The sequence below is a fragment of the Trichogramma pretiosum genome, unplaced genomic scaffold (assembly GCF_000599845.2).
Source record: "Trichogramma pretiosum strain Unisexual culture from Peru unplaced genomic scaffold, Tpre_2.0 scaffold88, whole genome shotgun sequence".
Taxonomy (NCBI): domain Eukaryota; kingdom Metazoa; phylum Arthropoda; class Insecta; order Hymenoptera; family Trichogrammatidae; genus Trichogramma; species Trichogramma pretiosum.
Window position 1 is genome coordinate 250,127 of NW_019641671.1, and position 26,390 is coordinate 276,516.

The 26,390-nt window shown below is 39.8% G+C and overlaps 1 protein-coding gene across 1 annotated transcript in view; it reads left to right on the forward strand.

Annotated features, from left to right (window-relative positions):
* LOC106652664 (aromatic-L-amino-acid decarboxylase-like) overlaps positions 1-26,390 on the forward strand; it is a 259,293-nt gene that overhangs the window by 66,121 nt on the left and 166,782 nt on the right. Inside the window, exon 5 of the mRNA XM_014371756.2 lies at positions 15,857-16,099. Within this exon, the coding sequence (XP_014227242.1) occupies positions 15,857-16,099 (243 nt within the window). The remainder of the gene's footprint in view (positions 1-15,856; positions 16,100-26,390) is intronic.

The window sequence follows — 26,390 nt, forward strand, 5'->3', positions numbered from 1 at the left end:
AATACACTCGGCAACAAAATTATCGCAACAAAAAAATTCATCGAAATTTTGTCGATTTTCAAATGCTTCTATCTTGGGCTAGATTTATCGTATCGACACGCTTTTTTTTCAATTTCTTGGAAATTTTGTCCTCTTTAAATCCATATAAATTAAGATAAGATTCGAGTTAATGTAGAGTTACCAGTAGTATTTGAGCGTGACACTAAAAATTACTGAAAAAAATGACTGTTTGAACGTGTACCAGTACCACAGTAATTTTTCTATCGAAATCTCACATGCACCATCGCAAAGTGCTCTTTTAAACGAGTAATCTAAAAAAAAACACCTCTCTATGATTTTTTTTAACGCCCTGTAGGTCGTTTTGAAGATACCATTTAAAGTACGTAAAATCCCCCGTTTAGCTGAAATCAAAACGATTTTCTGGGCATTTTGAGTACACAAACCGTACCTTCAAATCGACCTACAGGGGGGTTTTTAAAAAAAATCATAGATAGGTGCTTTTTCTTTTAAATTACTCGTTAAAAAGAGCACTTTGCGATGGTGCATGTGAGATTTCGATAGAAAAATTACTGTGGTACTGGTACACGTTCAAACAGTCATTTTTTTCAGTAATTTTTAGTGTCACGCTCAAATACTACTGGTAACTCTACATTAACTCGAATCTTATCTTAATTTATATGGATTTAAAGAGGACAAAATTTCCAACAAATTGAAAAAAAAGCGTGTTGATACGATAAATCGAGCCCAAGATAGAAGCATTTGAAAATCGACGAAATTTCGATGAATTTTTTTATTGCCGAGTGTATACATTGCAAGGTAACCACCTAATTTTACGCCTGTTGATAAGGCAGTGAGCGAAGAAACGCACCAGTCCCTCGAGCGCTTGCGCAAATATCAGCATCGCGAGCCGGCTCGGACGTCGCAGATCCCCACTTTCGCTCATGCCCCACTTGCCCTCTCGCGACCGTATGTTGGCCCCGCCAGGAAAAGAGACAAAAAGAGAATTTTCGCCCCGCTTTTTTAGCACGAGCAAATCACCGAAAATGCGGTATCGGCGCTGCATCGAGCGCCGATCGAGCGTTGGGAAAGGGCAGTCGCTCACGGGTATAAAAGGCGCGTGCACCGAGGAGCTCATCCTTATCTATTATCACAACAAGAAACTACAATGAACTAAGTAATATAATATAATCGGTAACGTACCATTTAGCCCAAAGGGCATAAGCTAGTACCTAAGTATTTTATCAGAGAGCCGATATCCGTCTCCGTCATACCTGAGTTTTGCAATAAGCAGCGGAAGGTTGATTGGATTGACTCGAGATTACTCGTCAATCCAGCGGATGATAGAGGTCGAGCCGTCGAGACAGAATACCAGACCTGACCATGCTTTAATGGCCGGAGAAGGTCCAGTAGAAGAACAGGTTGAGATCACTCCTTGTTCGTCTGACTCGACAGCGATAAACACTTAAAAGGGAAAGTCTTCGACTGCCCCGCGGACGTGAAGCGCGAAGTGTTAAAATTAAGTACGGTGTTTCTTTCTCTATTGTAGTGCTGGTAAGATTGAGCTTTGCTACAACAATTTACGTCGGTACCCAAGAGAACAGCGATCCAGGAAATTTTTAACACGGACTGTCGACACAAATGCAAGTGTTTCTTTTATTTTAATTTATTTAATTTGCGCTTTTGTGTCAATCATAACTTCGTAAACTAACTACTAATTGATAAGCGCACGCAACATCATTTCCGCGCATTCATTTTTCAAGTTCGAACTCGTGCAATTTAGACGCGCATAACCTCCGCGACATACGCGTGTTACATCATACGCGTAAAAAGAACAAAGCAGACGCGAGCGTGTCCGCACCGGTCGCGAACAAGCACGAGCCGTGAGTAGGCGCGAGCCGCGAGAGACCTCTCCCCTCCATACGCAGCCGTACCGTGCAAGTGCGCGTAACTGCGCAGTTACTGAGAGCGTGGCAACACGCACTATATGGGTCAGACCGTGAAACTCGCGAACAACGCGTACCTCCTCCATCTTTTCTCTACAGGAAATCCAGCACTGTAGCAAACTGTTATGAGACGATCACTCGTTGACGACAGCACTACGGGAACGAGGCAAGCAGATGGCGACAAGCCCAAGATAAATAAGTTCAAGCGTAATCGCGTATAATTAAAGTTATTAATCTTGCATTCCCTTGGTGATATAAAATTAAATAAAACCAAAAATATACAACAAATAACAGTGTCTCAAAAATTGTTCACAGAATCCTAAATTTTTCCCCAAAGTAAAAAAAATAATTTTACAAGGACTCTTAAAATCTCACTACGCGTCAAAAGGGACAAATTATTAATCATTCGCTGCCGAGTGCGAAGCAATAAGCGCACCTCCGTGAGATTTTAACCAGTTACCTTGCAACATATATATATTTCTTATTTTTGTACATATTTATTTTTTACTACGTTTCTTCAATCTTATGTTATAAATTGTATCTAATTATTAATTTCAAGAACGCTGCACTATTTGTACTTACACGCACATACTAAAGTGAGAGAGTATATTTATAATTACTAAATATACTTTTATGTCAAATGTATTTTACTATATGGCCAGTCAGGGTGGTGGGTCAAATGAAAATTGTTTAATCAATCAATCAATCTACCTGCTATGTGTAAATAGCCAGGTAAGGTGGCAGGAGGACTAATATTTACACTGGTGACCCACCACGTTCAGGTCTGTACCCAGAGATAGTCTGCCTGTCCATCGAGACAAATATTTACACTGTTGAGAGAGGCTAGCTGAGAACATCTTCAGCAAGGCAGCTACGAAGCAGAAGATCGTGACCTGTGCAGAGTAAGCTGTGTCAGCAGTCAGCGAGTTAGCCGAAAATTTGAGGTATACCTTCCTGGCAATTTCTACGGGTTGAGTTTTTCTTCTCGTCACGGCGACAACGCGCTCAGCGGATCATTTCGCCAGACACGCAAATTACGTCACAAAATTGAATTTTGTACACAGGCTGCCTTCCTGCTGAACGACGAAACATTTTCATCTTTCCATTGCCGTCATCTTTGCATATCGCGGCTTTCTCCAACGGCATGCGAGACGCAACTTTGGAGTAACAGCGACCACGGTCATCTTTCGCGACTTGGTGCATTTCAACAACCTGGCTCGACATCGAGGTGTTGATCGTCGGCGACATTAATTCAACTTCGGAGTGGTAATCACTCAACGAGAGTTTCGCCGCTGAACGTCGAGCCGCCATTTTCATCACCTGCTGCTTGGCCAGCGACGTCACGACCCTCCAGCAGCAAGCGGGTTACATCCCGCATTTTTGCAGCGAGACACCCATCATCTTGGCTCACCTTTCTTCTTCCAGCATCATCAGAACCAGCGAGCGGCACAGCAGTGGCAGCAGCGTAGCAGCAGCAGCAGCAGCGGCGTGGCAACAGCGCTCGAATCAAGCGTAGCGGATCGCAACCATCTCTCAGCAGCGAGGCTATCATCTCTCTGCTTCGCGTGCGCCACGCGACATAACCAAGCCTATCAAGAGCTGCGTAGCAGACTAAATTCTTCGCTGCCTGTCAACGACGAGGGACTTTTGGATTCTTATTGCATGCTCAAGTTGAGCCAGTTTAGGAAAATTATAAGATTGAATATTTCACCCATCTCACATATGATATTCATTTATATATTTTGTAACATCTGTCTATGCTAGCAGTAATAATTGTTGATACATGAACATACATTCTTGCGTTACAAGAAATGCTCTAGTGTTCGCTCGTCATTCGGTTTAGGCAATTGTCATTCGACAAGAAACTTTGTCGATCATCCAATTTATTTTAGTAACGTTCTGTCGAGGATTTCTCTAATTGCCTAAACCGATTGACTAGTGAAAGCTAGAGTATTATTCTTGCATACTCAAAATACGACAAATCGTGAACACGATGAACAAATTTAATCTTGCGTTACACTTAGGCTAGTGCTGAGTCTAGGAGAGTGTGAGTCAGGCACATTGAAAATATTTTTCTTTTTTTGATTGGTGACATGCTGCATTTGAACTCCTCAGTGCAGTTTCTTGTCTTTTGAAGTTTTGACTTCACAACAAGTCGTCATAAGTACACGAGGTTACCTTTATTTACCCCTCTTTACCCCTCTTTTGAGTTTATTTATGGGATTGGATCGGTCACCCGTCAAGCCACCGCCGTATAGTTTGCATAGGGCAGAATTCCGATTACAGTGGGTAGTGATATCACGTTATAGAACGGTAATTCAGCAACCATGACGGAAGCCGCGCAGTCGACTGTATTTAGTAAGGATTTTGATAGACTTTGACAGGACATAATCTCTTGCGTTGAAGCATTGTTCACCGAGCATTTTTAACGTAACGACACGGTTAGTCGAAGCTCTTCTGTGGCCGAGCAGTTGGCCTTGTTGTCTGGTGCTTTGCGAGCACCGCAGAAACCTGAAATCAGAATTCGCTCTTTTTGGAGAAGTGTACCCCGTATATGGTTTAATACTCTAGAGGAGCATTTCGTCGCGAAGAATATCGTTGACGACGGGGATAAATACATGTATGCGATTAGTAGCTTGAATGAGGACTTGATTGCAACCGCGACTTCTGCTATTGATTCAGCGTCAGCCTGTGACAGATACGAAAAGTAGAAAGACACGTTAGTGCATAAATTCACTGTCAGCGATTCAGAGAACCTTAAGAATATGCTTGATATGGTAAATATGGGTACGCGTTCACCGTCGGAGATTTTGGAATATTAAATCTCAAGCCCTGGTAATATTTTGGGTAGGGATACGATTTTGCGTATCTGGCCCAAGACGATCTCGGCGAATATTTGTATGCACTTACAAGGAGACCACCCCAGCTCCCGGGTCATGGATTTGCTCCAAAATTTTTTTGGGGTCTCCTGGTACCCAATACTGAAGCACCCTGTGTTTATTTTGATCTCATGAGCCTTAGCCCAGTTTTGAGAGGGTTTTCCACATATGAAAAAATCTTTGTTATTTTCTATATCGATATAGAAGTACTTAAACGAAAAAATGCACCGATAAAATGTTTTAAAATTCTTCAAAGAATCTGCTTGAATTTTTTCTGAATTTTTGCGACCATCTATCACTTAATTCAAGAGGCCCTAATTTGACGCTTTTTTTATAGATTTTAGGACTTCTTAAAGAGAGTGATAGATGGTTCCAAAAATTCTGAAAAAATTCAAGCAGATTCTTTGAAAAATTTTAAAACTTTTGATCGTTGCATTTTTTCGTTTAAGTACTTCTATATCAATATAGAAAATAACAAAGATTCTTTTATAATGTGGAAATTCCTCTAAAAAAATGGGCCTTAAGGCCCATGAAATCAAACTAAGCACAGGGAGTTTCAGTATTGGGTACCAGGAGACCCCAAACAAATTTTGGAGCAAATCCATGACCCGGAGCTGGGGTGATCTCCTTGTTAGACGATGTCATTAATTAAGAAAATAAATCTAGTAACGTTAGAAAGGCTGATCAAATTTATACATCTTTCAGACGCGACGCGGACAGTAGAGCCTCGTAAGAGGTAGATAGTATTGCTAGAAATCCTGTGCGGCGCGACGATGATGCGCTTATTCTTAATTTAGAGCAGAAGCTCGATAAAGTCTTAAACAGTTTACAATCATATCGTATTAGTCGCAATCTGGGCTATTTGTATTATAAGTTCGGTAAAGATGCACATAAATTTTCAGAGCCTGGAGTCTGCCCATGGGAGCAGCCCAGCAAGAATAAAAATAGTTCACATAAGCTCGACAAAGGCGGTCCGAGCTATGGCAGAAACGGAGACTTCTATGTCGGATGATACAATTCGTCTCCATATCGAGGACGTAAATTCGAAATTAATTTTTATGGTAGATTCGGGTGCCGGAGTTTCAGCTATTCCTAGGCCAAGTGATTTGGTGTCAAGACCCGTGACTTTTGAAATTACCGCAGCCACTCAGCTGCCTATCCAAGTTTTTGGTAAAAAACAATTATATATTGAACTTTCCGAAGAATTGTCTCTCTTATGGACCTTCGTTGCAGCAGACGTTCCCTACCCAATTTTAGGAGGTGATATATTAAAAGAGTTTTATTTATTGCCAGATTTGACGTGTAAGTGTCTGATGGACGCATCAGGCTCGGCCGTAGCTCGTGGTTTTGTTCCACCCTTTAACAGTGATAAACTTGCAATATGCAGCATATCCGTGATTAATTTTAACTCAGACTTTGCCCATATTCTTAGTAAATTTCCGGAAGTAACAGGACTTGCTTCACTCATGTCGGATGTGAAAGTGTTTCATTATATTGAAACCGAAGGCAAGCCTATTTTGTGCAAGGCTAATAGATTGACTCCGCCAAAATTGGCAGCAACTAAGGAATAGTTTTCCCAACTGTACAAGGCTGGCATGATCAAACCTTCGTCAAGCCTTTGGGCGAGTCCCATCCATTATAACGGGGGAAATTACGAGTGAAGGGTGTAATTAGTATTACTACATAAAATAACAATTACTGCGTTGGTCGCGTTAGCGGCCGGGTCCGTTTACTTAAAAAGTAATAAGAGGGGAGAGTGCACAGGATAGCAATCGACGCGAAAGAATTAGATTAAAGGAAAAATAATTATTATTGATAAACGAGTAAATCAGGAAATTACAGCCGTGTTCAAAACGGCAATTTGGTGCAGTACCACGGCGCGCGAATGTTCGCCTAAACCGATGAATGCGAGTCGCAATGCAAATGAGAGAGAGAAAGTCGGTAAGCTGGCACTTACAATAGCTGCCTCCGGTTGTGATTCCCGCTGCCCAATCCACGACGCTGGATTCCGGGCCGCTCACACACTTGCTCACAATGCACTCAAAAATGCACGCGTTGCAATCACTCAAACTCGCGACGCGATTTACAGCGGACTAACAATGCTCGTTGATTTCGACTTGCGCGTATCGCTCGAAATCGGGCCCAGACGGTACTACTGTGTAGCTCCTCTGTTCGTACGCGTAAATCTTCGCAACGCGCTCGCGAGGTTCGCGCAGTCTTTTCCGCGCACGTGAATTTATATCTCTTTCTCTCTCTCGTGCGATCTGCCGTGGTCGCGCTTCTTCACCTGTAACAAATCTCATAATGAGTATAACATATTCGAATATTGACTTTGGGGGAGAGAGACGAGATCCTGTCTGGATTCTCGTCACAAAATATGGTGCGTAAGAAGGATAATTCTTGGCGCATTTGTGGCGACTATCGCCGTTTAAAATCAGTTACAAAATTTGATGCTTATCTGATACTGTGGCTGTTGGATTTTTCCGTTTCGCTGTCTGGTAAATAAAACTTTTCAACTTTAGATTTGAAAACGGCATTTAACCAGATTCCGATCAATCCCGACTATGCCCGGAAAACAACTGTCATCACGCCGTTCGGCTTGTTTAAGTATAAGATCATGACATTCGGCCTCCGAAACGCTGAGCCGATATCCCAACGCTATGTCGAAATGGCGTTGCACGATTTGGATTTTATTTTTGTATACACCTCGATGATATACTGATAGCATCGACTTCCAGGCGCGAGCGTGAAGAACATCTCGAGATCGTGCTGTGTCGTCTGCAACAAGCGTCGTTGCAGCTTAATGTAGATAAATGTAATTTCGGTCACGACAGTGTCGATTTTTTGGGATACGTATCGGATGATGGATATAAGCCTATCAACAGAAAAACTAAAGCTATTTTAGATTTTTCGCGACCGGTAACTATCAAGGAACTTCGGAGATTCCTTGGCATCATTAATTTTTATCGCACTATCCTATCACGCACCGCAGAGTTGCAATCGCAATTTAATAAATTTTTGATTGATTCTCGCAAGAACGACAAGGTTTTATGGGACACACAAGCTGTTGAAGCTTGTGATAAATGTAAGCGAAGTTTGAGCGATGCGGTCATGCTATTGTTTTCGCGAGCCGACGCGCCGATTTAAGTCCTTACTGATGCATCTGATGTAGCTATGGGAGGTGCCCTTGAAAAGCAAATTGATCAGACTTGGTTGACCCTAGCTTTCTTTTCTCGAATATTCAACTTAGCACAAACAAAATACTCCACATTCGTTAGAGAGCTCATGGTGGTAGTAGAATCAATGAAATACTTTCATTATTACCTTGAAGGCCGTAAATTTACGGTTGTAACGGATCACGAGCCGTTAATTAGTCGCTCCGTCGCCAACGCTTTGTCACGGGTGGAAATTGAGGAGTCTCAGCTTTCATACGATCGTTTCGAGAACGAGTTTTTTCATTTGGATAGCATTATCATGTCTTGAAGCTGCGTAAGCTGCCTATTGGCCCTGACAAACTGGAAATATACTGTGAGCAACGCGAGAAAAGGACATGATTTTATGTGCCGGTCCAGCTCAAAGATGAAGTTTTCGAGCCTTTGCATTCAATTTCTCATGATAGCGCAAGAGCTATGAAGGGTCGTATTGAAACACGGTAAGTTTGGCCGAATATGGATAGGTTCATAATTTCCCGCTGCAAGTCATGCATTGGCTGTCAAATAGGCAAAGTCGGGCGCCACACTAAACCTGTGCCGTTGCATTTTGATGCTCCTGACGCTTGCTTCGATCATGTACATATCAACATTGTCGGTCCTTTGCCGAGTTACGGTGGCTTCCGATTTTTGCTTACTATGATGGATAGATATACGAGGTAGCCCGATGCCGGGCCATTGATCGACACGAAAGCTCCCACCGTGGCTCGCGAATTTCATAGGGGTTGGGTGGCTAGATTTGGTGCGCCGCTTACGTTAACTTTCGATCAGGGTAAACAGTTTTAGTCACACGTGTTCTCTGAGTTATTGCGCGTTTTTGGCATTAAAAGACAGCGTACCACCACGTACAATCCAAGCGCAAACGGCTTAATCGAGCGTTGGCATAGTTCGTTAAAAGCTGCCCTAACGTGTCATGCAAATGCGACAAATTGGCTCAAACTGCTACCGTCTGTCCGGCTTGGCCTTATAACTATACTCATTAGTGGAGTAGATTGTAGTCTTGCATAAATGCTATAAGGAAACCCCTTGCTGGTCCCGGGAGATTTGTGCATTGACGAAAGGGCTCATTTGGACCCTAAAGTTTTCGAAAGTAAAATCAGAACCTATATGAATCAGGTAAGACCTGTCCAGGTCGATCATAAAAAGACACAACAGGGCTTTGTAGCCGCGGACTTGAATGTATGTACGCTGTAATGCTTAACTTGTGGGTTCGGAGTATTGCCACGTAAATACATTACAAAATAATGTATTCACACACTAACACGCTAGGGTTGGGCGGAAATAACCAATAGTGTATATTTTAAATTAAAACTAGAGAAATGAATTTATTAAATAGTGAATAAGTAAATTGGTATTGGTATTTAAATGAACATGGGCCTTCTGGCCGGTAATACAAGACTACAGGGCTTTCGCCGAGCCGAGCGTTAACGGGCTTGCGCTGGAGAGAGAGAGATTATGGGGTCGAGAAACAGGTACTCACCAAGGACTCGTCGATCCTAGCTCGGCTACCGGCCCCCGTCCTTTAACTAGGGATCGCTGGGCTCGCAAGGAACAAAACAAAGTAATAGCAAAATGAGTTTAATTCACTAAGAACGACTTTTCAAAATAATCAAAGCAGTACTGAGTTTACTCTAATGTAAAGCTCGCGGTAATTGCCGAAATAGGAATCGGCTCGTATGCCATCGTCACGAGGCTACGAGCCTCAAAGATACTCTCTTTCTCCCTCTCTGCTGCTAGCGTTCGCTCGTCACGCCGTGGTCCATCGTCCGGCAAGCGACAGTTATTATATTAGCAGTAGCTAAATGTGAATCGATAAATATTATAAAATATAAAAAATAAATAATATTAATATAGGCTTTTGCCCAAGAGGCGGGAGAGAGTATAACGAATAATATATTCGTTACAACGCACGTTTTTAAATTGGACAAGAGAATCAAGACCTCCTTGATTCCGCCTTATACGGGTCCGCATGAAATAATAACAAGTCCACCGTCAGTATTAGCAGATTGAAGCCCGCTCATTTGGTTCCACGCGAGAACGTAGTCGTAGCCGATGAGTCATAGGACTGCACGATACGATACGATATCGATAATTCACCCAAATATCGGTATCGTATGGAATTGATAACTCGTATATCGCGTCGTATTGATATCGACGATAATTTCTTTATAAAAATATCGTATCGTATCGAAATCGATACGACAATTTATCGATAAATTTTAAATAATAAATTATAATAATCAATTTTTATATAATTTATTGAAATGCTTTATTGTTAAATAATATTTGAAATGATGATTGAAGTTATTAGTAATTTTCGACACAAGTGCCATAAGTAACACTGTTTGGCACGGCGTAGTTTAGGGCCCGAACGCAGCGAGGACTCTAATAGCTGGGCCGAAAAGTGTCCCCATGGCACGAGTATCGTACAACATTTTATAGCACTGTGCTAAGTTCACATTTATGCTTCCTTTTCCGAGCCATGAGTAGCACTTTCTGGTATCGCGAAGTGAGGTTAGCGCAGGAGCGTATGCGAGTGTGATGCGAACGCAAGGGTGCCAGAATGTGCGACTCATGCCACGCAGTGCTATAAAATGTTGTACGATACTCGTGCCATGGGGATACTTTTTGGCCCGGCTATTAGGACCCTTGCTGCACTCGGGCCCTAAATTACGCTGTGCCAAAAAGTGGTACTTGTGGCACTAGTATTGTAAAGTACTATTGTTTTACACTAAACCTAATTGAACATAAGCAAGAATGGCATAGGCCCCTATTTCACTTTGTGTTCAGATCTATGTTACACGACTGTACGTTTGCGTCCACGCCGTTGCTTACATATTTTTTTGACGATACGGTGGTTAATCGAACAAAGACCCACCCGATATTATCGATGATATATTATCCAACATAATATCGTATCGCTCTCGAATTCTTACATACAATTCGTATATCGATATCGTATCGATAAGATACCGATATTTTTATCGAATATCGTGCAGCCTTACCGATGACTCCTCTGTTTCAGCCGTGGACGCCGCAAGTCCCATGCACGTTGCACAGCGCACTAAGGGTGGTGTTAATGGGTGAGGAAAACTCGTGCCAAAAACTTTGCAGAGGAGGAGTAGGTGATTGTCGGTTTAAGCTCGAACAAGGTCCAAGCCGCCTCCCTCTCGTGTTACAGTCGTTCACGTGAGAGTGGGTGGCAACGACTTGCTTATTATCAGTTTGTGTCTTTATCCAGTGCTTGCGCCGTTTTCTCCCTGCACGAGACCCTCAGCTCACTAGTTTCCTTTTTTAGGCGCTGACATGGGCTGACATGGAGGCGTATATGGCCCTTTTCGATGCGATTCGCGTTCAGCGGGAATCGGCGCAGGACCCTGCGTGGGCGAGCGACTTAACAAATACAGAGATCTGTCTTATAGAATTCCAATTACAAGTTAAGGATGTCATTGACGCACGATTAAGGCAGATTAATCGTAACAGGATGCACGATGGCATCAATGTGGCTGCATCGTCTGTTGACTTCCGATTACCTTCTTTGTTTTATAACGGTGAACCCGTTAAGCTTTTGAAATTGTTCAATAAACAAGGACACATGTTTTTCGAGCGTATCCTTTATATGTTGCGTGATGCTGGAGTTCACATATGCACTCTGACCTCAGTCAAGTTGGCTGCGCACACTACTACGGCAGGGGTCGCATGCCCTACACTCGCGCAGTCATGTAGACTTCAGCTCGTCGCAATCCTCAAAAGAAAACAAAAAAACAAAAAACATGAATCAAAAAAACGAGAAAATCATGAAAAAGAAAAGTCAGAAAATCCCAACACAAGCATCGATGTTTCACATCTGGTGCATTATCAATGCGTGCTTACTCTTCAAATCGTTCCCTCTCATTGAGTTAAGTAATCAGAGTAGTTTCTTGAGCTTTAGCGCACCAGATGTGAAACATCGATGCTTGTGTTGGGATTTTCTGACTTTTCTTTTTCTTGATTTTCTCGTTTTTTTGATTCATGTTTTTTGTTTTTTTGTTTTCTTACTTTTTACTTGTTTGATTTTAGATTTTTGTATTAAATTGATTTTTTCTTGATTTTTCGAGTTTTAATTTGTTTTTAATTTTTTACTTCTTTTTTTGTTTCGACTTTTACTTGTTCGATTACTTTTGAATTCTTTAATTTTCTTAAATTAATAGTAAGATGTTTCACATCTTGCAGCTGTTCATAAACAGCTGATTTTTTTTAATTTTTTCAATTTTCAATTTGATTTTTTTTACTTATTTTTTTGTTTCGACTTTTACTTGTTCGATTACTTTTAAATTCTCCAATTTTCTTTAATTAATTGATAAAGATGTTTCACATCTTGCAGCTGTTCATAAACAGCTGTTTTTTTTTAATTTTTTCAATTTTCAATTTGTTTTATTAATCAAATTAGTGCATTGAGCTATTATCGTTCGTTATATCTTAATATAACATGATAATTTCGACTTCCCTTAAGAAGACACACACTCATAGACACGTATACATACATGCAGTAATAAGTATCAGATTTGACAACGTGCATGATAGTGCATAGTCTCGCGACGTACATGCATAGACAACACATACGTATTATATGTATTAGCGATACGCATAAGCAAGAGAGAGAAAGATATCTCAACGCAGTCAATCTCGTGAGCTGAGCCGACTACTGTTGCTTATGCTGTTACGTTGCCTCGTGCGTATACGTAAACACAGGCATACGCGCGTCGAGTCTCGGCAGCGGACAGCAGCAGAAAGCAGTTCTGTAGCTGGCGCGGCAGCCAATCACAGCGCGTAGCGCAAACCTACGCTGTATAGGCAGTTCTACTGCCAAAGTTGCGCTCGCTCGGACGGACGGACGGACGGACGCTCGGTTTTTACGGGTTTACCCCTGACACCAAACGCGAATATAGATGTTTCACATCAAAAAGGTCGACTGCTTATCAGCTACCTGAAAACGCGCGAGAGAAGGGAGACACACACACACTCACTCATACATACGCGCGTGCGGCAGTCTCGGCGCGATGCATTTTCTGCGAGTGCTCGACTCGCTTGCCGATGGCTTGCGCTCCGTCACAACGCGTATACGACGATGCACGCCAATTCACGCGCGCGAGCCTCGATGCCCCGCACGAGATACACACACGATACGCGTCGAATCGGACGAGAGATGGCCAATGTCACGTGGGCCGCGACGAGAACGAGAAGTGGCACCGAGCCACTGAGCGTGCGACGCAACAAGAAAATGGAGCCGATCCGCCGAGTGCGCGATGCTGCGAGGAAGGGCGCCGAACCGATGCACGCGTATGCAACGATGCACGCCAACACGACATACGCGCGAACGCGGACCAGATGGCGTCTCGCCACGGCTCGACTAAGTACGACGCACTACACAGCTCGGGCGCTCACACACTCTCTCTCACGAAACACACTCCTACGCGACCGACCAAGCGACTTACTAATTAATTAAATGCTTAAGTTTACTTGTCGGAGATCTTCTTTCTTCGAGCTCTCAGACGGCGGCTTCACGGCAGAAATGGCGATCTTGGCCAGGTGCGGCTAACCTCTCTATCTCTCCTCGTATTGCAGAGCGTCTCACGCGACGGTGTGCGTGGCCGTCGTTGTCTTGCAAAGCAAGTGCAGCGAGTTCTCAGACGGTACCTTCGCTTTGTGCACTGGTAGACAGGGTGACTGCTCTTAGCCACTCACTGTACTCCTCACTGCACTTTCTCTTACTCGATCTATCAACTGAGTCTCTTTTTCGGCACGTGTCACAGTCGTTGCTCTTTGCGAAGGTTCGCTACTACCCAATTTTCGTCTGCTCCACTGGCTCGGTACGTGCATGCCAGCGCTCGCGATATGGCGGCAAGTGGCCTATTCACGCACGCCGCCGCGCTGTCATTGCGTCATGCTGCCGGCTCATGCTGCGATTTTGGTCTTGGCCCGCTGCTCTGCTGTGTCGTCTCTTGGCCTGAAAATCCTACTCACATGCATGCTACTCGCTTGGTCGGCGTGATTCGCATTTCACGTAAAGCGCGCGCGGGGGTTGCATCTCCGCAGGCGACGCTGTGACCCCCGTCACAACGGAATGTATATATTTAATGTAAGAATTCATAAAAACCTGAACATCTCTTCTACTTGGGTTAGGTCAGAAATTTCGAGTTATTGAGGTTTTTTGAAACCCTATCTAATACATGTATTTTTTTCAAGTTGTAGAGATTTTCGTTTGCAGAATTTTTTTCAAGTTATAGGAATTTTCGACTTCTGGAGATTTTACTTAACGAGATTCCCCTGCATAACCTAGAATTATCTAATATATAGAATGGAATAAAATGCTAATTGCGATATTTCATCTAAAGCTTACGGCATTTTTTAGCTAATGACACACGAAAAAATACCTTGGAGTTTAGAAAAAATTGGTGCTTTCCCGAGTGAACCTCAGCTATTAAAAAACTAGAAAAATTGCGATTTTTCCGATTATTACAAATATTAAAACTGCTCTAGAGCTGTCGATTTTGAAGCAATCAAAACTTTGAAATAAGCAAATTAAAGGTATTTTCACTACCTTTAATTTGAGTGTTTTGAATTTTTATTAACTCAAAAATTGACTGCTGTACAGCCATTTGAATGTTTCTGTAAGGACGCGGTAAAAGTTAATTTAAATCGAATTAAAAACCTTCAAGCGACTGACGGCTCGGGTTAACTCAATTTTTGAGAGCTGAAATTTTACACAGACTATATTTTGGTACATAGATCAGAGTTATTTAGGTGGCCATACCTAATAGGAACCAAAATCTTCAGAAAAGTAAACTTTATGGGCTGAGTTTTTTGGAATTTTGATTTAGACCTTCATATCAGTTCTATTATTCAATATCGAAGTGCCAGTGCTGAAAGATGACGCTTCGGAGAGCAGAGCAGAAAGATGCTACTTCGCGCTCCGGGCAGAACGATGCCATTTCGTGTTCGAGCTGAAAGATGCCACTTCAGCGCTCGATTCTGAAGGATGATTTTTTCTGCGTTTGAAGTGACACCATGTTAATGTTTCATGTTTTAGAAATAAAATTATATGCTCTTCCAGAATCCTGCGTTGGAATGAAGATGATAGTTAAAGTTCAAGCTTCAAACACTGAAATACCGAGCACTGATTAGTCATCTTGTAGCTCAAAACGCGAAATGTTATCTTTCTGCCCGGAGCGCGAAGTGGCATCTTTCGGCTCTGCTCTGTGAAGCGGCATCTTTTAGTACTGGCACGTCGATATGTGCTCAAAAACATTAATAATTTTTTTTTATTTCTTGATTTTTTCACATCTATTGGCACACGAACTTTTTTTATAACTCTAATAAAAATTCTGCAAAACTCAGCCCATAAAGGATACTTTTCTGAAGATTTTGATTCCTATGAGGCATGGTCACCTTAATAACTCTGATCTGAAACTTGCGCACAGGGCCGAAAGACTAAAATGATGGTGACACTTATTCTTTGTTTTGAGATTGCGAGTCATCTAAAAATATTTCAAATCTTGGAATATAATTTTTATGGTGGTGGGTGATGTTTATTGTCAGATGTCTCGACTTTTTTTTCCTTTTTATTTTCCTCATCATATTCATCACTTGTTTTCTAGTCACTCATATAACAGTCCGTATTTATACCTGCGGTCTGGTTTCCCACGGCATGAAATAGAATGATGATTTAATTATGAATTTTTAATTACCGATGTATATGTTAGTATCGTTATTGACAAAAATCAATGAATTGTTCTGCTCTATAATATCGAAAATTTGTGGAATTTTAATGTTTACTTATTTCAAGGGATCTGCATCCGAATGCATATTAGTATCAATGTTGGCAGCAAGAGCCCAAGCGATTGCTAGATTAAAAGAAATGACAACTTATGAAAATCAAGATGAGACAGTATTACTGGGAAAATTAATGGCCTATTGTAGCAGAGAAAGTCACAGTTGTGTCGAAAAAAATGCTATGATATCATTTGTTAAATTACGAATTCTTGAACCAGACTCTGAAAGTATTTTGCGAGGTACAACTTTGAAGCAGGTGAGTTAGAAAAAAAGTAAAAGAGTATGGTGTATAATTTCTATAATCCATTTTTCTACCTAGTATAAAGTTTAATTTTTGCCAAAACTAGTACAACTGATAGTTTCCTTAATTGAGAAGGATTATATTTAGGTTTGTAATCTTGATTAAGGAGGATTTATGAATAAGTAATTGATGTTGAGTGCAGCAAAGTCATTCACATTCAACTTGTTTTTAATTCATTGCTATGCCTTTGTCTTATAAAGATAAAAAATTATTACGGCAGTATCAGGCTGTACCTCAGTCTCTGACACTGCATCAATAAATAAAAAATAAGGAAACAATACAAATTATTCACACTATGATTCACTTATCACACAGATCATCAAAAAAGTTAATATTTATTAAAGTAAAATTATAAAATTAAATAAAACATGTCAACGTTTCGCTGCCTTATAAGCAGCCTAATCAAGTATGAAGTCTATGTTCTCCTATTTCTTTATATTAATAGGTGTGACGGGAGTCACTGGCCGACGCGGCCACCACCTACGGATAGGCAACCCTCACGCACGACTCACGCCAAATACCGCAAATGCTTATGAGCGAGTAGCTGAGTTACGCTGTATAAATTAAATCTCGAGAACAAGTGTGTTGCAACGAGAAAGACATAAAAAAGCAAGTGTACAAACTGTAAATTGTTGCTTGTGCGATACGTAGTGCACTGTGTTTACTATCGCACATTATTTGCGTGGAAATTGGTCGCGACCAAGAGAAAAGAAAGCGAGTGTTTGCTCGGCCGAGAGCCACTGCTAATAGCGCTTGAACATGAGAGACTGTTATGGGCCATGATGCGTACAGGTCAATGTAGCTCGTCCGAGAAAAATAATTGCTGTTGATCGCTGAAGCCATCAGTGAGTCATCATCGTCATATTAACGTGAGTTCGAAAAGAGAAGTCGGCAATAAAGTAAAATTAAGACTATTATTTCAATCATAGCTTGGTCGATCGAATGTGTATGCGTGAGAGGTTATAGCCACATGTGTGTGTATGTGTGTTCTCTGAGTACTGCGTAGTACTACGTGCCGTGGCGTGCCGTACCGCGAAAATCGGGCTTTCGACAAGAGCTTGACTGTGCCTACATAGGGGCTCCACTGGACTCCAAGTACTGATGAGTTTAGCTACACTGATCTGGAGCTCTCCAACATCACTACTGTCATGTTATTATTCTCTCGTAAGTGAGTCGGATATACGATTCCAATGGGTGGTTGGCCCCTGTGATGATCACCTCACTTTTGTCAAACTAGTGTACACAGATAAGACTATTACGACCGAAGAAATTATCGCGACTAGTGCAGCAGTGGTACGCGCAGTTCAATCACATCATTTTTGCATGAGTTTAAGAAAATTCCAGGTTACGATGCCATCATCCTTACCATAAAAAGATGAACTTAGTACGAGTTGGTGGCCGTTTGATTCATTCGATGCTGTCACATGATGAGCGTCACCCACTAATAATTCTAAAGGTTAGCCACTTTGCGCGACTGCTATCCTCCACTCTTATGAATAAACTTTACGAGGAGGCTAGTTCAAAGGTTTTTGGGCCAACAGTGGTAAATCCTCCCAAGCAGGAAGCCTCATACGGCAAGTAATTCATTCATCTGTAATGTGTACACGTTTTCAAGGACGCAGATTAGAGCAATTTATGGCAACTCTAACTGAGCCCAGAGTCACACCGTCGAGACCATTCACCGTGACAGAAGTCGATTATGCTGGCTCTTTTGCCCTCCGTACGTCAAAAGGGAGAGCCCATCTTGTCGGATTATAGCTCAAAAGCGTTCCTGTTGGCTCTTCACCGATTTTTTGCGAGAAGAGATTTGAGTCACACAATTTTTATGTGAAATATCTTTATCGGAGTTTGGTATGTGGGGTAAACTCGTAAAAAACAAGCTTCCGTCCGTCCGGGCGAGCGCAACTTTAATAGTATAAGTGCCTATACAGCGTCGGTTTGCGCTGCGCGCTTTGATTGACTACCGCGCTAGTTACACCGAACTCGCTGACTGCTTTCTGTTAAAGTCGACACTAATCTCTTCTCGCCACGCGTTTTTCTCTCTCGCTCTCGCACGAGCATGTGACTGTATTTACGTATACACACGAGGCAACATAAGAGCATAAGCAACCGCAGTCAGTATAGCTCACGGACTTGACTACGTTTAGTTGTCTTCCTCTCTCGTACTTATGTATACAAGAAAATATGCATATAAGATAATACATAGAATGCGAATTTGTGGTCAATTCGTATACGTTGCGACACCCTTCACACTATCATGCATGTTTTCAAATTTGATATTGATCAATGCATGTATCTATGAGTGTGTATCTTCAAAAGGGAAGTCGATATTTTTATTAAACTGCGCTGCAATCACTTTTGCCATACCCAAGTAAAAAGTAAGTAAACTGCAAAGTGTCATATCTCAGTTAATAAAGATCGGATCGGGATTTTAAAAATACCATTCAAAAGGTCTTTCAGCAATTTAAAGCTATATAAATTATGTTCGGATGCCATAATTTATTTGCCAATGGTGTTTAATAAATAAAGAATCGAAAAAATCAGTTTTTCTCGTCGTTGATATTTCACTCGCCATTTTAGTAGAAGGTCTTACAGAAATATTTGGAGCCCCTCATTTTGTAGGTTTTAATAAGACCTTCAAATTTATTTAACTTAAATTATCCAAAGTGCCTTTTTCACGAAGATACGGTAGTTTCACTGTAGAGAAATAATGAATATCATTTTTCAATTTTTTTTTCATTCATACGTGTACGGCTTTGAAAAAAAGATGGGGAAAATTCTTATGTACAAAAAATGTTTGTATTCGTATGTAGAAAATGAAGTCATATTTATGGATTATATTTTTAAAATATTCATGACTTTGATTCATCAAAATTTTATAGTTTCAAAAAACATCAGGGTCCAGTAAACGCCCGTATCTTCGTGAAAAATGCACGTAGGACAATTTAAGTTAAGCAGATTTGAAGGTCTTATCAAAACTTACAAATTGATTGGCTCACAATGTTTCTATAAGACTTTCTACTAAAATGGCGAATGAAATATCAGCGACGAGAAAAACTGACTTTTTCGATCCATTTGTTATAACTAATTGTAGTTATTTAATTAACTGTTCAGACCTTGAGTTTTACCTCAAATAGTCTAGGAGTTCATTTTTGTTATATTCGAAACTGTTGCTTATGAGTACGTTGGAATAATAGATGGAACTCGTTGTGTATATGTCTGTTAGGTATATGTGTATGGCGTATATGAGTTCGCGTCGGCGCGGGCTTATATTGGAAGTCCCGGGACTGATCGTATGCGCGTTATTGTAGTAGCCGCGGTGTAGCGTGGGTGTATGACCGTTGGAGAAAGTGACTTGTGTGCGTGTGCTANTGTTCGTTCGTGAAGTGCTATTGATTTCATTATTATTTAATTAATTGATAGATTACTTGAGTTTGATATCTGTGGTATAGTGACAATTGTTATTGTTTGATATTCTTGCACTCGGCTTAAAGCTTAATGTAATGTTGTGTTTGTATATAATCATTTTGAGTCGTTAATACAGCCACGTGTAGTTATACTTCTATGGAGTTATTTTCTATTTAATTGATATCATTGAGTTATAATAAAAATTGAATTCATTAAACATAATAATTAAACATAGTGAGTTAAAATATTTAGAAATCATATAGGAATAATCAATCATTTGTTAAAATGAGATTCGTTAATCGGGTCAGTAACTTAGGAACTCTATGATCTAGGATTGATATTTTTCTAATGTGGGTAATGGAGCGATTATCGATCGATCATGATTGTAGGCGGGGAAGAAAAAAAACATATGGTATCAGTGGCGGTGCTGGACGTCACACATTATTTATTGAAAAAAATGGTTGATTAAATGATGTCAGCCTAACATAATTTATATAAGGTAAAAGCACCAATTATGGAACGGTTTTGAAGCAACTTTTTTTCAAACATGTGTATCTACTTGAAAAATTGATAAAATCTTAAAACAAAGTTATCATTAGATGCATTGTACCTCCCCAATGAAAATATTTTATAAGTTCTTAGGCAAGATTTTAAAATGATCTTGATAAAATTTTAAGACATCTAGTAGCAAGTTTTTATATAAGATCTTGATAAAACTGGAAGACTTCAGGTAGTAAATTCTTAGGAGATTTTTTGATTTCATTATTAGACTTGAAATAACAAGTTCTTATATAATTTGAATTTCATGATTGTGATGAAGTTTTACTATTTTATCAAGATGTTATACAAGACTTTCTACCACATGTCTTACAATTTTATCAAGATCTTATGCAAGAACTTACAAGGTCGATTATCATACGTAAGTTCTTGCATAAGATCTTATACAAGATCTTTTTAAAATCTTGCCTAAGAACTAATAAAATATTTTCATTGGGGCTTTAATATCGAAATCCCTGTGTTTAAAACTGTCCTTAATTTTCTTATTTATTTATATAAGTAATATTAACAAAGTATCTTTGGTACCTAATTATGGAAAAGATGCAAAATTTGCTCCTTCCATTAAAGGATCAACGAAATCAACGAGTGTTCTAATATTGGAATCAACAAATCAATCGATCTTAACCTGTACTGTTTCACTAAAGGGTCACCGCTTTTTTTGGGTGTCCCTATCAATGGAACGCGCTTTTCAGATGCACTTGATTAATTTATTCCATCATAAAATATTATTACACTGTTAGCTTCGAAATCATTTTGTATTGATTATACGAATGCAAATTGATACTTTTCAATTGCTTTCAAGATAAAATTTTAACAAAAACTTTAGTTATAAGGGTATAAATGCTGATATTCCACAAATTGGTACACCGTTCCATAATCGGTGCTTTTACCTTAGTTGTAAAGTGCTTGTAAGGTCCTTTTGAATGGTATTTTCAAAATCCTGATTCGATCTTTATTGACTGAGATATGATACTTTGAAGTTCACTTACTTTTTACTCAGGTATGGCAAAAGTCATTGCAGGGTAGTGTACGTTATATTAACAAACAACGATGTTCGCTCGATATACACTATATTCCAGTCCAGTTAGATCTGACTCTATGTTAAACGTGAAAAAATTCGCAACCGGCGTTTCTCACCGGGATTCGTTAGGGTTCGATGGTAGGAATGAAGTAATAACAAATGCCACAGTTGAGTCGATTGGAATTTCAACAATTGGGCCCTTTAAAATTAGGAAAATTGGTTTTTTGGCTACAGATTGAAAACCGTACATTTTATAAAAAAAAGTTTCAAGCAAAAGTTGTAGGTCCTTGCAAGACCTTCAATTTGACATATATAACATTGGAAATCGGTTCATTTGATTATCTAAAACGCCTCAATTGTCAATAACAACAAAAGGGACTTACAGACATCGCAAGAATATCTAAGTGGGCTCAAATCAAAGATAATTACTTCTTATTTTGTAATCTATGATAAAAATATGTTATTTTACAAAAGTAGAAGTAGTTATCTTTGATTTGAGCCCACTTAGATATTCTTGCTATGTCTGTAAGTCCCTTTTGTTGTTATTGACAATTGAGGCGTTTTTGATAATCAAATGAACCGATTTCCAATGTTATATATGTCAAATTGAAGGTCTTGCAAGGACCTACAACTTTTGCTTGAAACTTTTTTTTATAAAATGTACGGTTTTCAATCTGTAGCCAAAAAACCAATTTTCCTAATTTTAAAGGGCCCAATTGTTGAAATTCCAATCGACTAAACTGTGGCATTTGTTATTACTTTATTCCTACCATCGAACCCTAACGAATCCCGGTAAGAAACGCCGGTTGCGAATTTTTTCACGTTCAAAACTAATTTGACTGGACTACTACGACAATATTTCGAATCGTCGATGACTTTTTCATGATAGTCGATGTTTTTGTCATATCAATACCCAACGATGACTGCTCGATGTGCTATGTTAATATTTTAATTCATTAATAAATAATTTTATAGCACTGTAATCTAAAAATTGCAACTTTGACGCTAGTTTTAGGCTCTTGGGCTATAAAATATTGTATGCAACTTGTATGAATAAGCTTTTTCAGCAAAACTCTAACTTGCCTTTATTTCGTGCTGCAACCTCTCTTTTTGCAGAAAAAACATATCCATTGCATAAAGTACTATTAAAAAACCTTCAAAATACTATGATTAAAAATTAATTAAGAAAAAGTAAAAAGCTACATAAATTAAGAAATCATACAAATCAATTGACAAATTAAGTAACCAAGCAACAATATAAATTTGAGAAGAAATTGATAAATCAAATAAAACAATGATGAAAATTAAAAAAAAATATATAAATGAAAAAATTAAGATATGAAACATGTAGCAGCATACTCCCTGCGCTACAGGCATGAAACTTTTTCTTGAGCTTAACGAGTAAAAAATAAGCTGTGAGAGACGAAGACGAGCCTTTTGCACTTTAACCTTACAATATTAATGAATTTCACACTCTCTAGCATCCAAGACCCGCAAAAGAGAAGAAAATAATCAACACGAAAAGACGATGAACAACCAAGATAAAGGAGATGAATAATAAGAGATACACTGTCACCGATAGGCTGATGTGAAGTCAAGCGGACGCCGGCCATCAGCATTGGTTGACGAAGAACGAAGATTAGTGTAAGCGAATAATAAGTAACCTATAAGTGACGAAATACACGAACACTCTCGCGTAGAATTTGAATCTATCCGTGATCCCGCACCCCTCCGAGATTCTCGCGAGTGTTAATTGCTCTAAACCTAGCCAAGACGAACTAGGAAATTAATACAACAATGAAACATGCATTAAACTAACTACGCAATCAAATATCATTATTTCTTTATTGTTTCTTTTACGGCTCACGTCCGCATACCATGTGGTGGTGCCCTTTCTTCACGTTGCTAGTGAACTAGCTTTCATACTGTATTGTAATAAACCCTTATTTATTTTCATTTATTTCAACTTAAATTACAGTAAAACTTCGATAATTCGAAATTCTCTATAATTCGAATTCAAGCTCTGTTTTTAGCGTTTTCGATATAAATTCAATGTTAATTTATCTCGATAATTCGAACAATATCATAATTCGAAATTTTTATAATTCGAAATGAAATTTTGCATATCGAGTCTAGATACCATATAAATTTACTTCGATAATTCAAAATGATGTTGAGTTCAATCAATTTTACGGAAAAAGTGGTAGTGTGAACTATGAATCGGCCGCGGCTTGGATGACATTGCTCGATCCAATTTTAAAAGAATACGAGCCCTGGAATAAAGCCCAGCCTGAAACGATACGTCATTGTTTCGGAAAGGCTGGATTTACAATTACATTTAAACCGTTCATTCAGATAATTGAAGAAATTGATGAAAATTGGGATTGGGAAGAATATGTTTCTGTTGATGATAATGTATGAACATTTGGAGTATTAACATTAAGTGAGCAAGAAATAATTGCTGATATTTTTAATAAGAAACGGAAATTGAATGAGGAATCATCTGATAATGATGAGGAAGAAGGAGAAAAAAGTACGAGAGAAATCCTTCCTGTATCGAGTGAAGCAATGCAAAAAGTTGAATCCTTTCTAATAAAAAAAACAAAATCTGTTAGTTCAATCTAAAATGACTTCTCATTTTAATTAGAATTGTGTTAACATACTAAATAAATAAAAATACCTGTGTTTTTTTATAATTCGAAATTCATTTAATTTGGCCTCTCTTTTACTTCGTTAATTCGAAATTCTCAATAATTCGAAATTACAGCCTGTATTTAGGATTTCGAATTATCGAAGTTTTACTGTATATTGCTGTATTTATTTAGATGAAAGAATACCCTTATAAACATTAAACATCTTTGTCAATTAATTAAAGAATTACAAATTAAACTTTGAATAATGTACGGGAAAATCGAGATTCAAACCTGCCAGAGGTGGCTTAATCAACAGCGAGTACCACCAGACAATTTGGTTACAGCGGCTTGGGTAGCAGCGTTTCCGTATTAAAATGTGAATAGTGACATTTTTATTTTAATTAGCTGTCCCGATTTAATCTGAGGTAATAGAATAAGTAAGTTTCCCTGATTTGCAATACCCGTGACAATGAGTGCCCTCAAGACTTGAGTGCAAGCGACCTCACGCCTAAATACGAATTTAGCGTGACTACTTCGCAAGCTTGTTTGAGAGGTGACGCAATTCCCGCGCAACATATAGGTTGATAAGTTGAGTGCGATGCAATTGAATTACAAAGGTTTTGAGCCAACGCTTTGAGTTCAACTGGTCCGCTCTGAAACAAAGATTGAAGTTTCAGACGAAGAGATCCCTTCGATTTCGATACACGACGAGAGCCGACGCGATAGCATTCGAAAAATTGGGACCGCGAAAATTGGCTCCAGAAAATTTTAAGGAGATTGCCAAGGAAATGAAGCCAGAAAAAAATTTGCACCAAGAAAACAACGAAAACTAGTTGGTTAAGGGCATGCAGAAGACTCTCGACGTAGCACTGCAAATAAATCAGGAAAGTGCAGAGCGGCATGTCCTAGTGTCATAAAGGACGTACCACGGTGACCACCTGAGACCCAATAGATCAATATTGATGAAGAGCTCACGTCAGAATCGCGTGGCAAGTGAATCCTATTATAATGTTTAGTATTATAAAAAAATAGGCGTAATTGGCATTTCAAAGCTTGGGTAGAAGTTTTTTTTGGTCAACCGTGTGTCTCATGAACATATTTTACTATCCCAAAAAAGAAATTTCCACTATTTCGATTAATATAGCTATTTTTTGAATTTAAGCTTTTAACACAAGTCGGTCCCCTTAATGTACTCAATAATCAGAGTGTTCACACATTTCATTTATCCAACTATTCTCTCCAGCCAGAATAAGATCTACAATAATATTTTCTTCATCCCATGCTCGAAAGTACGTACTTTCATCTTCGAATTCGGGGACGAAAGTAATACTTTTGCTCCACGTCAATATCGCGCGAAAGTTATTATCTCCACGACTACGGCAACCTACATTTCAATTATCGTTTGGTTTCGACTATGTAATAGATGAATTATATTGATTTAGTTTATGACGTACTGTAATAGAATTTATAAATTCAATTAAAAACCGCGGGCGTGAAGAGACCTGTCAGCGCGAAGCTCGCCGTGCAGAGAGCACGATGAGCAGACGACAGCAGCGAACACGCGCGAGTCGAAGGGCCGACGAACGAGAGAGAGAAGACTCACTCTCACCCCGTGCGCCAGCGTGACTAGTCACATCGTGATCGATCGAGACATTCATTGTAAATCGTGTGCAGTGCCGTGTACGAAAACCTACCGTAGTTAATCCTAATAAATACGAGTGAATCCGACCCGGTTAACGCGACACTGCAGCTTACAGAGCCACCGTTGTATCAGCGGGAAAGCGACTTCCAGGCCCCGCCGAACCAACGCTACACTTACGATCCTGCGAGCGAGTTCGACTAGCCATCGGCGAACAACAACGAGTAAGCCATTATAAATTGTATTTGCGAGCGAGCGATCGGCCCCTTTTGACATTTTGTTTCGCGAGAATTATAAAAGTCACTGTACGAAAATTACTGAACATTCACTTTAAATAAAGGAGAATCTTTATTCATTTTTAATTGTTAAATGCGAGTTACTCCTTTTAGTCGACCTCCCTTTTCAGCCACAGAGAATCTCGACGAGTAGGTGACTAGTAATTATTTTGTGACTCGGAATTGATAGGTCCTTTTGTTTCACGCCGTGTGAGCTAGCCGGCCTTAAAACTAATTTCATTTCCCCGTTACATAATTGGCGCCCAACGTATAATCCACGTAGTTAAACACGTAGTAATAATCCAGTGGTGGATAAAGTGTGTCGTCTTGGCGAAGACGTCCGAAAAAACGTTCGTTCAAGGTGTACCGCGAAACCCCGCTGAAATTGTCAGTGCATATGTACTAGGCTGGCCGTTACGTAAACAAGCGGAGCCGAGCGAACAAGTTCAAACGCGCGAGAGTTCGACAAGTGTGTATATGCGTGCGGCAGTGCGAGAGAGACAGCGCGAAAATATCGAAGTCGAGTTGACGTTGAGTGTTGTGGGTCGAGCGCGCGTATAAAGATACACGTTGTCGTAGCGAGCCTCGCGCGCGAATTTCACTTGCCTCGTATAAAGTCATGAATAACTCGGCAAGATTCTTGCCGAGTGAGTAAATTGAATGTAAGTTGGATCGCACAAGGTGATCGACCTCAAATTTAGTAACTCGAAGT